Here is a 16,497-nt window from a genome sequence, read left to right as displayed (position 1 = left end):
GAAGTAGTGTCCCTACATTCATCATAAGAATGGAGAATGTAAGCAGCACAATTGACCTTAACACAAGCAACATCTCACAGGTTGAGGTTAATAGTATACCACCTTGGTCAACCCCAGCGATAGATGTTGATTTAGGGGTGGATTTTATAGCCATAAGAATTACGTAATGGAAAAGAGAGTGACATTACCTGTGTTGCTTCCTTTAACATCATCAATGCCAGTTATCGTATCGTACCAAAAATTCGTGCTTTGCTGTATATAATAATCGTTAAGATGCTCTCTGTTACCGGTAGTTTTCCCGTCTACTTAGTTTGTCTTTAAACTTTTTTTTACTCCAAGTAAAATAAAGAAAAAAAAATGTCTTGATGTCTTGGCAGAGATAATTTATCGTCCTTGAAATAAATCCTCCACAAATAATAAAATACTACAAAAATTCTTTATCTCGTTTTTCATTTTCTTTATAACTTTTTTTGTAACGTGAAGATAAATGATACGCCACGTTTATTTTGTTATTTTGATGATGAAAAATGTTTTCTGTGTTCCCGATTGTCTTCTATACCAGAGAATATATTAGAAATGAAAAGTTTAACCCCTATACAAAATTTCCCGCATGACATAAGTGAATATATAAGCAGTATATTCATCTATACAGATAGAGTAAACTGCACTATTATTGATATTTATACTTCTAAGAAATTTTGCTTTACGGGTCATTGTAGAAATACTTAGTATTTTAGTTTTATTTTTTTTAAAAAAAAGAATAATTTTTAAGGTTCTTCGAGTGTCAAGGGTCAAAGGTTACTCAAATATATATTTTTTTTCATCTGAGAAACCAGAGATTTCTCCTAGAATAGATCTAGTAATAAAATTGTAGATAAATATAAAGTTAATACTCTTATTATTCTTTCGAATCAAATTTTCGATTCATTACACATCAAATGAACCTGAAAAAATACTTTGAATGTAAATCAAATTTTTAAAGCATGAATTCTATCCTGTAATCAATCATACCTGATACATACACTCTACAGGCCTACATATGTGTATAGTACTGTACATACATACATATTTAAATTATTCAAGCGAGAAATATATGATTTCAATTATTTAATAATAATCTACCTTTAATTTTTGTTCAAATATTATAATTTTATTTTATATACTATAATTTATTAATTTTACATTTGTTTATCTATAAAAAATAATTATTTGGTTCAGTTTATTTTAAAATTATATAAGTTATTTAATAATTACAGATGAATAGTAAACACTGATATCTTTCTATATTTTACAAGATATACAACAGATCTTTAAAAATATCTTTAGATCTATATGTGCAATTGTTGAGCTGTATTTTTTTAAAAGAATTATATGAAATTTAAATTTAAAATGATTGTAAATTTACTAGTTTTAAATACAGAATTTGAGAGTTTCATAACAGAGTTTTTAATGGAAATTTTTTAAAGTGCGAAACGGTTTATGAATCTTTAACGTGCTTTTTTTGCATCCCTTAATACTGCAATTTTTGGTCAGTGAACCATTTTTTTTGTTATGAAGCTCTCGATTTATCTTTTAGTAATAGAGAGGTTGCGGCCGACGTATACGTGTACGTCGGACGCGAAAACGTGTACGTCGGAAGTTTTCCTAAAGGCCTAGAAGTTTGGCAATGGTGTTTGGGGCGTCGAGCATGATTCCACTGACTATCCAAACACCATAATCAAACTTTTAGATTTATAGGAAAGCGGCGCTGAACGTCCGACATACACGTTTACGCGTCCGACGTACACGTATACGTCGGCCGCAACCTCTCTATTAATGGCAGAGAAGTTAACACCAACGAAATGCAACTTCTCATATATTAAGTTTAGAAGAATTTTTTTTTTAAAATTCATTCAGTTTCTTTCATATAAACTTTATTAAATAATATAATCTTTCTTATATATAACGTTTTCTAACTGCATATCTTTTTTCTCTATCTCGACAATACATTTCTTTGCCTTCGTCCATCTTTCAACAGCATTGGAGGTATCTGGAGGTATTTTTCTCTTTATCTATACTTTCTTATAAGCATGCTTACAGTTACAAAAATAAATAAATAAATTCAAAATTATATAATAAAATTTTGATTATAAATTGATTAAGAAACGTTCTGTTTTCTTAATCAATTGCTGTTTATTAAATTGATTCCTTTGGATTATCTAAAATCACCAATTTATGTCAGTTGATGACCATATTTTTTTTTTTTTTTTTTATAAACATCTGATTCATTGCTTACTACTGCCATTTGCAACACAGCTGTCTTCAATAAAACTTTCTTTTACAGACTTTTACCTGTTTACACGTGTGTAGTTCGTGCAGGAATCGTTACAAACCACGCGTAAGTTCTTATATATACGACCCCCCCCATCTGGACGTTGTGAAAATTCAGCATGTTCGTAACTAACCCTTTATCTGCATGAACCTTTAGAAAAATTTCCATTTTTCTTTCTTTCTTTTTTTTTTTTTTAAATCAAACCTCTTATTATTGATAACCTTATGTATTGTTATTACTTGCATGGTGCCCACTAGATGGAAGCACTTATTTCCCCCCATTATTATCGTATTGTTCGATGTTTATCGCACGATACACGATTTCGTGAATTATTTATTGATTTAAATTATTACTTTTCAATTTTTAGGCCAATAAATATGTCGTTGACCTGTTTGAAGATTTAAGAGATGGACATAATCTTATTTCCCTGTTGGAAGTTCTCTCGGGCGAATTATTGGTAAATATTTAAATTAATTGTTATATATTTCTTTATCTATATATTATATTAAAATATGTTTTATTCATATAAACTTTTAAATTATAGCCTAGAGAAAGGGGGAAGATGCGGTTTCACATGTTACAAAATGTACAGATAGCATTGGATTTTTTACGTTATCGAAAAGTAAGTATTTAGTTTCTGTATTAATTACTTAAAGTTTTCATTGTTTTTTTAATAGATGCAATATTCAAAAGGCTTAATTTATTATATAATATGTAATTTAAAAATAAAATTTTTAATAAATTTTATATTAGAATATTATCAAGAATTATGTATATACTGTTGTATTGTTAAACTCTGGATGACTTTCATACTTATTCTGATATTATACAAGATCATCGATAGGTGTGAGCTGGTGATTTAGGAGCCAGTAATGCTTCCCACCCGATATTTTTATTAACAGAAAATAAAATCTTTAAGACTGCTTTTTATTAATAAAGAAGCATTATTACATATTTCATTTGTTCAAAAAAACATGGCAAAAGAGGCCACATATAAGCTTTCGTCCATTTTATTTATATTTTGGCATTAATAGTGGATACAGTTATAATAAGCATAAATATACACAGTCGAATTGGTAAAAATGTCAGCTTGAGGAGGCTGGATTCGAGCCCAAGTCGGATTCTTAGAACGTTTTAATGAATGGTTTCTAAGCTCCGTCTTATGAGGAGCAAAAGGGATGCTTTCTTAATATCCACAGGTTGGAAAACATTAAAAAATAAATACCGCAATTAGGGGTTCATTTTTCTATAAACAGCGTGGAATGAAACAGACAAATGGGATGAAATTTATTATGAGAAACATCAACGAAAAATTTTTGTCATTTTTTTGAAATGCATTCATATATTTACGAAATGTACAGTACAATAAAAGTTTGTGGATTAAATTTCTGGACTTTCCTCTGTAATGAATTGATTTAATTACGTTACCTTTGGGTTTGTTCATTAAGACTCATTGAAGTTCTGTATGGTTCATTATAGATGAGGATGATTTAAACATTTTCGATTATCCTGATTTGCTCTGGCAGAATCTCCTGGGTTTTTACTGATTGATGAGGAGGGTAACAAATGTTCGTCTCGAGCAATTTAGGCCTATGATAAAGCGCTAGAATCTGGATCTGATTCGAAACTGGGCTTTACATTGCCTTACTAAACACCTTTAGATTATAAAAGTTATAAATAAATAAATAAAAAGGATTCTTCAGAACAAATTGTTTATACTATAAATTTTTAAAATCTGTAGCTTAAATACTTTATCACTTTTATTTATTTATTTTATAGTTTTTTTTTATAGTTATTATGAAAGTTCTAAGAGCGTTTTTTTTATTTATTTATGTTTCGCAACGTTATAAATATTGCCTATGTACTGTACAGTCAAACTTCTGAACAACGGCCACCGACGGGAACATAAAAAAAAATGGTCGTTGTCTGGAGATTATTTTGTATGCATTTCAAGAAGAAACGTTCCTGAAAAAAATGGCTGCCGTTTATTGGAAATTCGACCGTATAATATCGAAAAAATTTACTCGAAAAACTTTCGAAACGTCTTTATATTTTGAAATAAAATGTAAAAGTTTAACATAAGAGATACATTTGAAACATCAACAGCATTTTAAAATCTAGAATCAAGATTGTTGCCATTTAAAATAGAATGAATTCGGGGAGAATGCTAAATAACTAAAGAACAAAACGATTCGGTTGTAGAGAACGTGCCGATACATCAGAATGTATTCTAAAAAATGACTATCGTGACCGTTAAACTATCGAGTAGCCATTTAACTTGCGAAATATGGCATTTTCCTCATTTACTTCGTTATTTACGATATATATTCACGTAATCTATTTTCGGTATCACGTAATTTTCAATTCCTAAACAAAAATATAGAATATCATATAAAATAATGAACATTTTTCCATCTAGAATATATCTAAATGTTCTTTTTTCGTGCTATAAAATCTGTTTTTAAGTAATGTTCGCTTATTGTTTCCTTGAATTTGCTCTACTATTTATTATATTTTATTTATTTATTACAGCTAAAATAATACAATAGAGGTAAAATTTAAAATGATAATATAACTGTTATGACCAGTATTTATATATATATATATAGCCTATACATGTATAAATAGACTAATCATTANTATTATAAATTAAAAATTTATTATATAATCTTTACTAAATCTATGATGATTTTTATTAATAAATAATTTTTTTTCTGTATAACAAAAGGCAAGTTTAAGGTCAAGTCGCGCTATCTCCAGAAGGACTTTTTTTTTTTTATTACACCTTTTGAATATGATTTATGTTACTATTTTTTAAAACTAATCTTAATACATTAATTCGTTCTGCTTGACATTTTTTAAAAAAAGTAAATAACAAAGGTTTTAAATTTAGTACAGTAAATGTACTACAGTATACACCATACTTTCAAATTTAAGAATTGATTTTCGTTAATTAAGTATTGTTCGGTGCTAATGAACTTTTTTTTTAAATATGGGTTGTTTACACGGTATTTCGCGCTAATTAAACTATTTTTTTAATCATTAAAAATCGTGCGTTAAGCCGTTAAAACGTTTATACACCTTAACATTTAACAAATAAAATGAGTTTATTGCTTCTATATATAAAATTAGAAGAATTTTTTAAAATTTAATAGCCATTACAAGTTTTTAAGATGATTTTATGAATTAAAATATCCGGTTCTAAATCGTAAATCTATGAGAATTTTAATATTACAAATGATATGTTATGTGTTGGCTCTATTCATTTCTAGTTTGGCTGAATGTATTTTGAAGTAGCTATTAAAATGCATTCGATCATATTCAAATTATTGAATGAATTTTTTTACAATGATTCAAGGACATTCTCTTAAAAACTGGCATCCGTTTCCTACTTGCCCATTTAACTTGGATGCTGAGAAACGTGTTCTCCCCCCATCCTTGGTCTATTCTACAAGCTTATGTATGAATAATAAATGAGTCTACACGATGTTTTCCAACTAATGATAGTTGTCAGCTCTAATGATTTGATTCATTTCGTTTTCTGTCTTTTTACAAGTTGAATTTTAATAAAAAGTTTTCATCAACAATTAATTTAAAAAGTAGAAATAAATTCGATTAAAAATACTTTTAAAATTTAATTTTTAACTTAAATAAACTATTAATTAGTCTGTAGTTTATATATTTTTGTATTATATTACTTATTATTGTTGAAATTTCAGCCAAATATGTGTTACATTTGTATGCCCACTTCTATATTTTAGGGTAGTGTTTTTGAATCTAAAGTGTAAGTATACTCCTCAGAAACCTGTTTGCACACTTATTATTATTATTTTTTATTTATAAAGTAAAAAAATAATAATAATACATCGTTTTCGCTTGTGTTGTTGTACTTTTAGATTATTTTCGCTCTGAGAAAAATTGTTCTCTCAGGGATTGGTAGCTTCTTCAATAGCATAAAATTGAATTTTTTAAAATTTTATAAATCTTCCTACATTTTATTTTTATGTAATTTTATCCACTTGTGTGGCATATTTTTGGGGGTTCAATCTAATATTTTACATTAGAAAGACAAAAGAAATTCTGTACAGTGGAGCATCGCCAAAATAAGGGGGGATGCGAGACACTTTCGGATAACCGATCATACTCAGTACGGAAAGAATAAAAAGATAACTTAATAAAAATATTTTAAATAGGTAAAGAATAGGGAATATAGGGAAAACAATAAAAAATAGCTTAAATATTTGTCGAGAAAATCATCGACAATCGTTATTACGTGATTAATTAAGCATTTAAGATGACAGTACACTGCTCTAGGAACCCGGGGTCGAATTCGAACTGTTCGTAAAACCCCAGGTATTGCTGTGGCGCATTATCCTATGGGCAAAAAGGGCAATTGCTTGGGGCCCTAACCAACAGGGAGCCTCAAATCAATCTTTTATAAAAAAAAAAATATATATTCCCCGAAAAAATTCCATTGAAGAAAAATGTCTGAAGTAAACACTGTACGTGGGGCCATCTAATCCAAATTTGCCTAGGCCTCATGAAGGTATAACGCGCCACTGAGGTACTATACCTTTGGGTGAGTGATTCATACGGATATGTCGGACCCTTCCTTCCAATTCGGTCTCCTCGTTGTGGCGTGGCCAAACCCATAATGGGCTTGTAAAAATGGCATTCTTAGTACCCACAGGACGGAAAGAGTTTTAATAAATAAATTTGTTTCATTAATTTTTTTTTAATATTTAATCTTCTAAACGAGAAATTAGGGTTTGCTGTCAGGAATTTCGTAATTGTTAATCACTCGTTATAAACAAATTTTTAAATGTGTCTTGCATACAAAATACCATTTAATTCACGCTGTTTGAGAAAGCGAACTGACACATAGATCGATGTTTTCTAGTGAATCTGTATATTGATGCGGGTACCATTTCAAAAATAACTGTTACTTTTAATATTATTCTTTTTTCAAACTAATAATAGGCAATAATATAAATAGATAATACCGAAATTTTAAGTTAAAAATAAAAGTATTTTTATTGATATTAAATATTAAATAGTAATATAAATTCGTGGGAAGAAATCTTAGAGAGGTTTGACCTATATCCAGCTGACATGTACTAATATATTAATGGTCATTTTTTACAGTAAGATGTAGTAACATGTCTAAAATTAAATATAAAAGAATATCACAATCAAATCAAATTTATTGATGCATAACAAAATATCAAAAATAAATAAACATTAATAGAAGAACATGATGTTCCTTTTTCAGCTCTCTCTGTACAAGAAAAACAATAAAAATATATTCCAAATTTATAATTAAAAATTTTCTATAGGGTATAGAAATCAATTTTTCTTATAATTTATTAATACTGAAAAGTTATTGAATGATCAACATTTTCAGTTTGGATCTCTTACAGTAATTATTTTAAATATTTAATAATAAATTCAATTAAAATTAATATAACTATATTGATGTTTGGGAACTAAATATTCTGGAAATTAAAACTACTTTAAAAATTTTTTTTATTATTATATTTCTTCCTTTTAAATTAGATCTGTCAGACAATTTGTTGTAAACCTTTCTAAAGACTTAATCTTTAGATAACCTAGTTTTGTTTTTTAGTAAATAAACTGATGATAAAATGAAAAAAAAATTGTATTTGGGAATAAAAATTTTTTACTTATTTAATAATTTAAATAAATGGAAAAATAAAAGCAATATTTTAAAAATGACAGTAGATATTCAAGAGTTTAAATGAAGAAGTATATAAAGTCAAAACAACTAGATATAACATAATTTACTTATTTCTCATGTTAATCTCCTGTTACTTAAATTGATTACAAGAGAAAAATGTTTTTTTTATCAACAATAATTTCTTCAGATTTGTTTAAATACATAAAATATTTAAGCAAATTTTATCTTGTATAAAGTGACAAAGTAAAATAAATAAATACTAGACAAAATTCACGTTTTCGAAATTTAAATTTATTTTACTTTTATTTATAAATTTTAGGATTTTATCAATAAGAGAATTGAAACAACATTTTATTTCTTTATNCAATTTTATCGTTACTTAAATTTTATTTTATTTCATTTTAACCGAATTTTTAATTTGGTTTTCATGTGGTGGTGAGGCAAAATACATTGTGTAAGAAAAAAAATGGCGGCGCTAAAAATAGCGTACAAATGAAAGTGATATTAAAAAAATTATAAATATTCAATTCTTAAATATCTTAAAAGTTTTCTTTCATTTAATTTAATAATTTTAGCTTATAATTTTTATTTATTTAATTTATAAATAGACCCAATAGTTATTATTTTTTTATTATTGTTTTATATAAAAAGTTGAATTTAAATATATATAAAAATGTATTTAATTTTTTACATCAAGTCTTCTTATTCTGATGATATTAGAGAATAAAATTTATATAATGTATTATAATTATATGCAGAGCATTTTTGTGGTTATGCCTACATCAACCCTGTTTTAATTATATAAGGACATAATGGGTTCCCCTACCTTTAATTTATTTATTTTTAATTTTTTTAAACGTTAAAACTATGTTTAAAAACTTTTAAAATTAAAAAAAAAATTATTTAAATATTTAATTTTTGGCCATTATTCAGTGTTAGACTTAAAATACAGTAGGTTCAATTTCTCAATTTCTTTCTTGAGGCCTGATTCAGATTGGAATTTCATACAAATTTTTTAATTAGGTATTAAAAAACTGTTGTGCAAATATCTCTCTACATGTAACATAAATCTGTTTCAAAGTAAAAATTTTGATATTTTAAATATTAAATATTTTTGAAGTTGAAAAAAAACGCCATCAAAGATGCGCGGTAGTTTTTTTTTTAATAAAGGAAAGACAATTTATTTATTCTTCTTTCTAGAAAAATACCCTTTTTTTATATGTATTACCTATTTGCATATTATATTCGGTGTATATATAATGTGTAAATTGAACTTTCGAATCTTATCTGAAGATTACAGATGCCAACTCGTTCAAAAAACTCTAGTAAACTTGAAAAAAAAAAATTGAAAGCCATGAAATAAGCTCGATCTAAGAAGTTGTAGAGAGAAGTAAAATGAAAAAAAAAGAACACTTAAAAAAAGAAAGAAAATTTCTCGTTCATTAAGTCTTCTAAAAAGTTTAAATAGAAACTTAAATGTATGAGATTACGCATTTTCGAATACGATTAGTGTTTTCCGCTTGGAAAGATAATAAAAACAAAAATGGCGACTTTTTTCTAAGTAATTGTAAACTAGCAGAAATGTTAAATAAAAATCGTTTGAGAATAGGGGAAATTTTTATATAAAAGTTTGAAATGTGACCTTGAGTCATTTTGGAATTTAGCAATGATTTTTACATCATAAAGAAAACAGTATTTATCTATCCCTGATGTCTAGAAATTAATGGATTGGGCGGAGTTTCGTTTTACAAGGATGGAAATGGAACAATAAAGGATGGTGCCCTGTGTCTTGACTGCCATCACTAGACTGATTTTCGCGTCCTACATATCTATCATTGTGTGTTTTTAGTATTTTTTCGCATAACATCGCCAACACGTTTTGCTTTTTATTCTCCAATTTCGCAAAACGGATGGGCGAATAAAACGCAATTCGGGTGTGGCTGTTAAGGATATGTCTGCGGCACCTGTTGACATTTAAAAATCTATCTAGGCATTTTTTGATAAAAATTTCCAACCACCGTACTAGCTAAACTACCTCCGAAGCGCCCACGTTTTGCGTCTAGCTCCGGGGAACTGGTCCCTCCTGCCGTGGGTGTCTACGGAGGCAATTCTCTCGGCCTTGAAAGGGTAAATAAGGAAAAAAAAAACTTCTTTAAATAATAATTAAAAGTTTAATGCATCGAAAAATTGAATTATTTCATTATATAGTGGAGCATCTTTAGCTTTATTAAAGTTACTATTATAGATGGATCTACCTCTCGCGTCATCTCGTGAAGCGACGCTCACTATTGTTTAATAGTTGTTCTGTTTTATAAAACACAACTATTTGATATAATTTCGTAACTGTTAATCTCTTCTTGTCATAAAAACATATAAATAATTTCCAGAAATGACTTTTTCTTAACAAAGAAGATAATACAAGCAGGTGTGAACGCGACGCGACGAGGGCGCGCGGCTGCGCATATTAAGTGATGAAAACAACCGAGATAAGAAAATTATTTTATTAAATCAATACATAAACTTCAATTTAAGTTTTAGAGGTGATGATATCACGGTGATAATCATTGAATAGAAAGTAGAAGGAACAGATATAACGCGTATCACCGTCTAACGTCACACCTGTACACTCGGAACAGGTGGTGCCTCCTGGCGTATGCATTCGGGATGTCTGCTTTACCTGGACGGTCCGATACACAATAGTTTCTGATAACACATTCAAAGCTACAGTTTCCTGTGTTTACAAATATTTCCGAAACCTCTACTGTATGCAGGAATGTGTATGATGGGACTATACCAAAGTGTCGGAGGGTTTGCGTGGGACAAAACTGTTCGTAGCCAGCCGAGCCACGCATACAGGTCACACCATACATGGAGCGAAACCCGTCAGGCCAGTTCGACTCTACTAAGGCGTATTTAACGTGGTGACGCCATAGTCGGCGGCACAGTGAGTGAGTGACTATGTATTCGTTTGTGAGAGGAGCTCGTCTTTTCGTTAAAGGTACGAGGGACAGAGACGACGCCGATAATGTACCCGATCCCGGCGATCAATTGGAGCCCGATCGTGCTCTTGTACATGCGGTCTATCATCAGACTAAAGCCCAAATGGCATCGGCTTCTCAGGAATCCAAAGAGGTGTATAGAACCAATCACGTGCGTAGCGGATTGAGGACCGTACACACTTCTCGCGTCATACGCAAGACCACGACGCTAACAAGAGCGGAACATAAAACGTTAGCGGATTCTTCCGTCCACTCGACGAGAAACGAAGGTACACAAACTCTAGCACTGCCCAAAAGATCGACCGAAACTAAAAGGACCGTAAACAAAACTTCAGAATCCAGAAAGAAACTAAAGGTGGGATATTATATATTATATATGTCTATGCGTACATAAATTTTGCATAATTTTAATATTGGTTACGGTCCAACTGAGCCACTTCCGGTCGGTGCAGGAAGTTGACCTTAGAGTTGTGTTGTCTGTTATCGCGCACGCTCTGAAATATACAATATAATCTGTATCACATGGCCCAAATTTGGTAATAGACAAGTTTTGTTGACTGTTTTTTAACGTCAAACGTCACACACGTGGGATGATTTTTGCATATTTTTACTTTAAGTATATAATAAAATTTGACAGAAAACCGGTTTCCTATTAACTTTACAGAAGTAGATTGCTTTAGTTTTGCTCAATACCTGCAGCTGTTAAAATTTCGTATGTTTTATTAAAGGTAAAAATCGACTGTTGTTAATTCTTCTGCCATGTTCTTAAATTTGATACATAAAAACAGTGTTATGAAAATGATTTTATCCATGTACAGTTTTTTTTAAACTTTTAAATATATTTTTTCTCAGCAGCTTGTAACAAAGAGAGGGTTTTATACACCTTTTTTTATGAATTGAGGTCATGTTGGCACACAAACAATTTTATCTCTCTGATATGGAATTTATTTTTCATGTTTAAATGGATGAATGAATTTATTCTGAAGTTAGCCTCTTTTGAATTAATTTTACAATAGTTTTTAAAAGTCTGGAAATGTTTATAATGAAGAGTTATCACTTTCCTGATGTATTAATCAGAATAATTTATATATTAAAAAGTTTTACAAATGAAGAAAAAAATTATGTAAAAGATAATTTTATTCTAAATTCGTACATTTTTAAATCAAAATAACTTATGTAAGTTTTTTAGTTTAAAAATAATTAAAATAGAATAACTTTTTTTTTTCAATATTATATGAAATGGTTTTAATTTTATGTAATTCTTCATATTATGATGAAGCATTCTTTATCTGATTTGTAAGATTCCATGACTTTTAATTCTGTTCTGTACTGGTACAACATAAATGAAGCAAAATATCCTTTGAATATTTAAAATATTTTGAAAAATGTATGAAAAAAAGGAAATATTTTAGCATAAATGTACAAAAATATAACTATTATTTCACGAATTTTAATTTAGGTCAATAGTAACTTATACAACCAAATTAAACAAACAATAGAATAAAGTTTCGTAATTGTTGATTTTTTTACCACTGGTAAATTTTAATTTTGAAATTATTAACTGATGTTAACAATAAAAATTTATGAGATTCTTAAATAAAATTCTTAAATAAATATATTTTTACATCATTAGCAGAGTTAATTAACTATCAAAAAGTTTGCATTTTATTTAATTGCATTCTGATTACTATATAATCTGTTCCACTAATATTCTAATTGCATTGTTCTCCTTGTTAATTTTTTTTCTACTCTTAAAAGGAGGAAAAGTGGAGTCCAATTTGGCAAAACACAGACCCTACTCATGAAAGCATAACACTTTCACACTGTCATTTATACAGCCTGTACTTTTTCTGATTTGTATTGAAAGCATATGAATAAGCTTATGTTTTTAAGAAGAGAAAAAATAAATACAAAGTAACATAAAATATACAACTACTGATTTATTTTTGCTATGAAGAATTTATTATAAAATCAAAGTGTGAAAGATTTAACTATTGTTGAATAAAAAATACAGAGATTGTTTATTTGAAAATCTTATGAGATTTTAATATTTAGAACATTTTTAGAAATTCTGCATTTTATCCTCAGAAGCTGTCAAACAATAATAGTCTGTTGCTTTCGAGAATATATATATACCAGCTCCAAAATTTGTTTAACTTTCAGTAATTCAAAGACTAAACTTGAGTTTATGAGAATCAGGAAGAGAGTGAAAACGAAATTTTTAAAATATAGATCATGATTAATACAACCATATTTAAAAATTGTTTCTTCCTTGTTCAAACTTTCTGAAATAATTTTGTTAATTCTTCACTATAATTATTTTATTTCCTATTAAATTAGAAATATTACTACTAATAATATTTACAAACATATTTGTTGATAATTTTATTTATTATTTTACATTTAATTAATCTAATAAAATACTGTATACTAGTTTAACTTTTTAAATTGAATATTTACATCTATAAGCTAATCGTATGCAAATATTGAAAATGAAAAAATAAATTTCACAGATCTGTCTACATAATTTATTTGAAAAGTAACTTTTTCAATTATTAAATTAGGTAAACGTGTTACAGATTTTCTACATTGCAAATCGTTCATCAATGTAAAAAGTTAATAAGTAGTTAACATAATAATTAACATAAATTTGTTTAAATATTGTAATTAATTGAATAATTTGATTAATATTTCTTATTAATGATGTACAGTTTTGTTAGTTTTTCTTTTTATTTTATCGTGTATTAATCTAAAAGAGGCTAAGGTCACATATGCTGTTCTATTACTAAATACTTTTCTTGTTGTCAATAAGAATTAGTAATTGACTTAATGATTATGTAATTAAAATATTACTGTTTTAAAAATACCTTACAATTCTTATATAGAAAAACCTTTGTTATGAACTGTTAGAGATTAAGAGATTTTAATGTTGTTAATTTTTATGATAGTATATTAAAAAAAATCAAATGCATAGAATTCTAAATTATATATTTTGATATTTTAATTTTATTATTTGTAAACTTAAAATTAAATTTAAAGGAAATTATACTTGTTTCAATTAATTATTTAAATGGAATTCAGCATAAAATACATTTAGCATAACTGTAAATTTTGTCTTGTACATACTATACTAAATGTATTGTAACAAAGCCTTTGTTTATGATACATAATGAAGTATATGTAATGATTATTTTAATTATTCTTGACAAAAGTTTCCTTTAAATAAAAGTAAATGTTGTGTCATGCTTTTAATAATGAGTCATCAGAGTTTAAATTATGCAAAAATCAAGACTTTGTGCGTAGATTTTTAAACAAGAATATTTATTCTGTGAATTATTTCTTTATGAAAGGAACATTAATCTGCACCAATGCTTGCCTTGTCAGATCATCTTTATTTCATCAATGCCATAAATATGTTTTGGAAACTTTCTTTTTCTCACAGTATGGCACTTCCTAGATACGTTATTTTTCTCATTTTTTAAATAGTTTTGTAATTTATATAACAAGGTTTAGATTTTACATATATTTTCCTTTTATTTATTTTTTATCAACAAGACATCTCTGCAGTAAATTCATTTGAAGTGGTGTTAAATTCGTTAAAAAATTTATTTATTCTTTCTTGCAGATTGTTAAATTAAATGAATTACATATTTGGATCTGTTGTTTTGGAATCATTGAGCTGACTAAATTTCTCACTTTACTCTCTTCCTGCCAAACTTGTGTTTATTTTTATTTTCTCCCCCTGAATAGCATAGGGTTTTAGTTGATGCAAAAATGATAAATTACAACATTGTATTTAAAAATATAAAAATAATGTATCTCAGGAAGTGCCATACTGAAGATAGAAAGTTCCCAAAATGTATATACAATATGACATTCATGAAATAAAGATGGTCTGACAAGGCAAGCATTGATGTGGATTAATGTTTCTTTCCTAAAGAAATAATTCACAGCATAGATAATCTGCAATCATTCCAATGAAAGTTGGATGAATAAAGAAGAAATTTTGCTTTTTGAATAAACTAGAATTTATTTTTTCTGTAATGTATAAAAAAAAGATATGAACAAAAATAAATGTTGCCAGTTATTTCACTAAAATATTATCAAATTTAGTTTTAAAGCAATGAAGTAACAATAAGAAGTACTTTGATTTACAGATTACTGTGTTTATAGATCTTAAATGGCAGATACCATGGGTTGATCAAAGTAATAAATATAATTGAAAAATAAATAAAGATTTTCTGGTAAAGATTTCAAAAAAAAATTTTTTTGCAGCACTTACCTTCAAATAGAAAATAATGCTGCAGCTTATTTTACATATTCCTGTGTGTATTAAAAAAGGATTTTGTGTTTTCAGTTGTATTTATTAATATGATATGATTGGAGTTTACAAGTTTTTTTTTAGGAAGTTTATCATAAGCATGAAAAAATTACCAGATTGGAAAAATCATTGCCATGTCATCAATTGGCTTGAAATCTATGATGAATTGCCAGACCTGGTAATATTGCCCTGTTCCCACTATCCACTTAATAACTAAAAATCAAAATGCTTGCACCCATCAAAATGTAGCATCTATATTCAGCTCTGTCTTAACAATGGTTATTAGACTCCATATTATCCAGATAAATCTTGAATTTTAAGTTTTGTTCTTGCTTCATACATCCATATTTGGATAATATCAGCTTTTATCTTCTTGTGGTTTGGATAAAATGTGCTTATACAGATAAAGTTCAAAATTAATAGATTGTTACTTGCTTTATCTGATTCACAGACTTTAGCTGTAACATTTATAAAAGGCTTGATTGCCCATCGGGGTACTAGGCTTTCCACAGTGAACAGTCATCTTCAGAGGGCTGCTGGACCATTGTTTAAAAAATTAATATAATAAGAATAAAACACAGCACTAAATTTTTTGGAATTCCTTATTATTTTTATAGCAAGAATGTTGTATTTGTGTCTTGCTTGACTGTGGCCGTCACAGACAGCTATTTTAAAAAATACTTATTCCAGGAAATACATTCATGGTGTTATACATTTGTGATAATCAAAGAACACTAGCAGTAAATGAAGAAATTGAGAAAAGAAAAATTAATATTAAATTATTATTAATAGATGTTTTAATAGAAAACAAAAGGAGCAAAAATGTAAATGCTTATAACAATATTCAAATTAATGTTTAAATAATGCAAGAAACAATAAATTTTAATAGTTGCTATTTATTCAGCAATGCTATTTATAATGATTTTTATTATTTAGATTTATAAAATTTTATGTATCAAATGGAATTAATAAAATTTCATTTGATACATTTGAGAAAAAAAAACAGGTTTGATAAATAAAAAATTGAATATCAATGTGACAAAGGAAATTATACAGACAGAACTATTAGATTTTGCAAAAAATGTATTATTTTTAATGAAACCCTAACAGAAGAATATGAACATGAATACAAATGTTCAGATGATGATTCAAAATCATTTTGGAAGAA

The 16,497-nt window shown here is 27.7% G+C and overlaps 2 protein-coding genes across 6 annotated transcripts in view; both read left to right on the top strand.

Moving 5' to 3' along the window:
- LOC111624128 (plectin-like) overlaps positions 1–3,586 on the top strand; it is a 78,170-nt gene extending 74,584 nt beyond the window's left edge. For 3 of the 5 annotated variants that reach the window (XM_023366921.1, XM_023366920.1, XM_023366922.1), the window contains 4 exons: positions 2,018–2,035; positions 2,324–2,377; positions 2,679–2,768; positions 2,856–3,586. In XM_023366921.1, coding sequence (XP_023222689.1) covers positions 2,018–2,035; positions 2,324–2,377; positions 2,679–2,768; positions 2,856–2,945 — 252 coding nt within the window. In that variant the 3' untranslated portion in view covers positions 2,946–3,586. The remainder of the gene's footprint in view (positions 1–2,017; positions 2,036–2,323; positions 2,378–2,678; positions 2,769–2,855) is intronic. The other 2 variants (XM_023366924.1, XM_023366923.1) reach the window with 1 other exon arrangement.
- Positions 3,587–9,417: 5,831 nt separating this feature from the next.
- The window catches only part of LOC111624135 (microtubule-actin cross-linking factor 1-like), a 126,278-nt gene continuing 119,198 nt past the window's right edge, over positions 9,418–16,497 (top strand). The window contains exon 1 of the mRNA XM_023366930.1: positions 9,418–11,363. Coding sequence (XP_023222698.1) covers positions 10,968–11,363 — 396 coding nt within the window. The 5' untranslated portion in view covers positions 9,418–10,967. The remainder of the gene's footprint in view (positions 11,364–16,497) is intronic.

Source organism: Centruroides sculpturatus, unplaced genomic scaffold (assembly GCF_000671375.1).
Source record: "Centruroides sculpturatus isolate CEXI.00-Female unplaced genomic scaffold, Cexi_2.0 scaffold214, whole genome shotgun sequence".
Classification (NCBI taxonomy): Eukaryota; Metazoa; Arthropoda; class Arachnida; order Scorpiones; family Buthidae; genus Centruroides; species Centruroides sculpturatus.
This window is presented reverse-complemented; position numbering and strand designations above follow the sequence as displayed.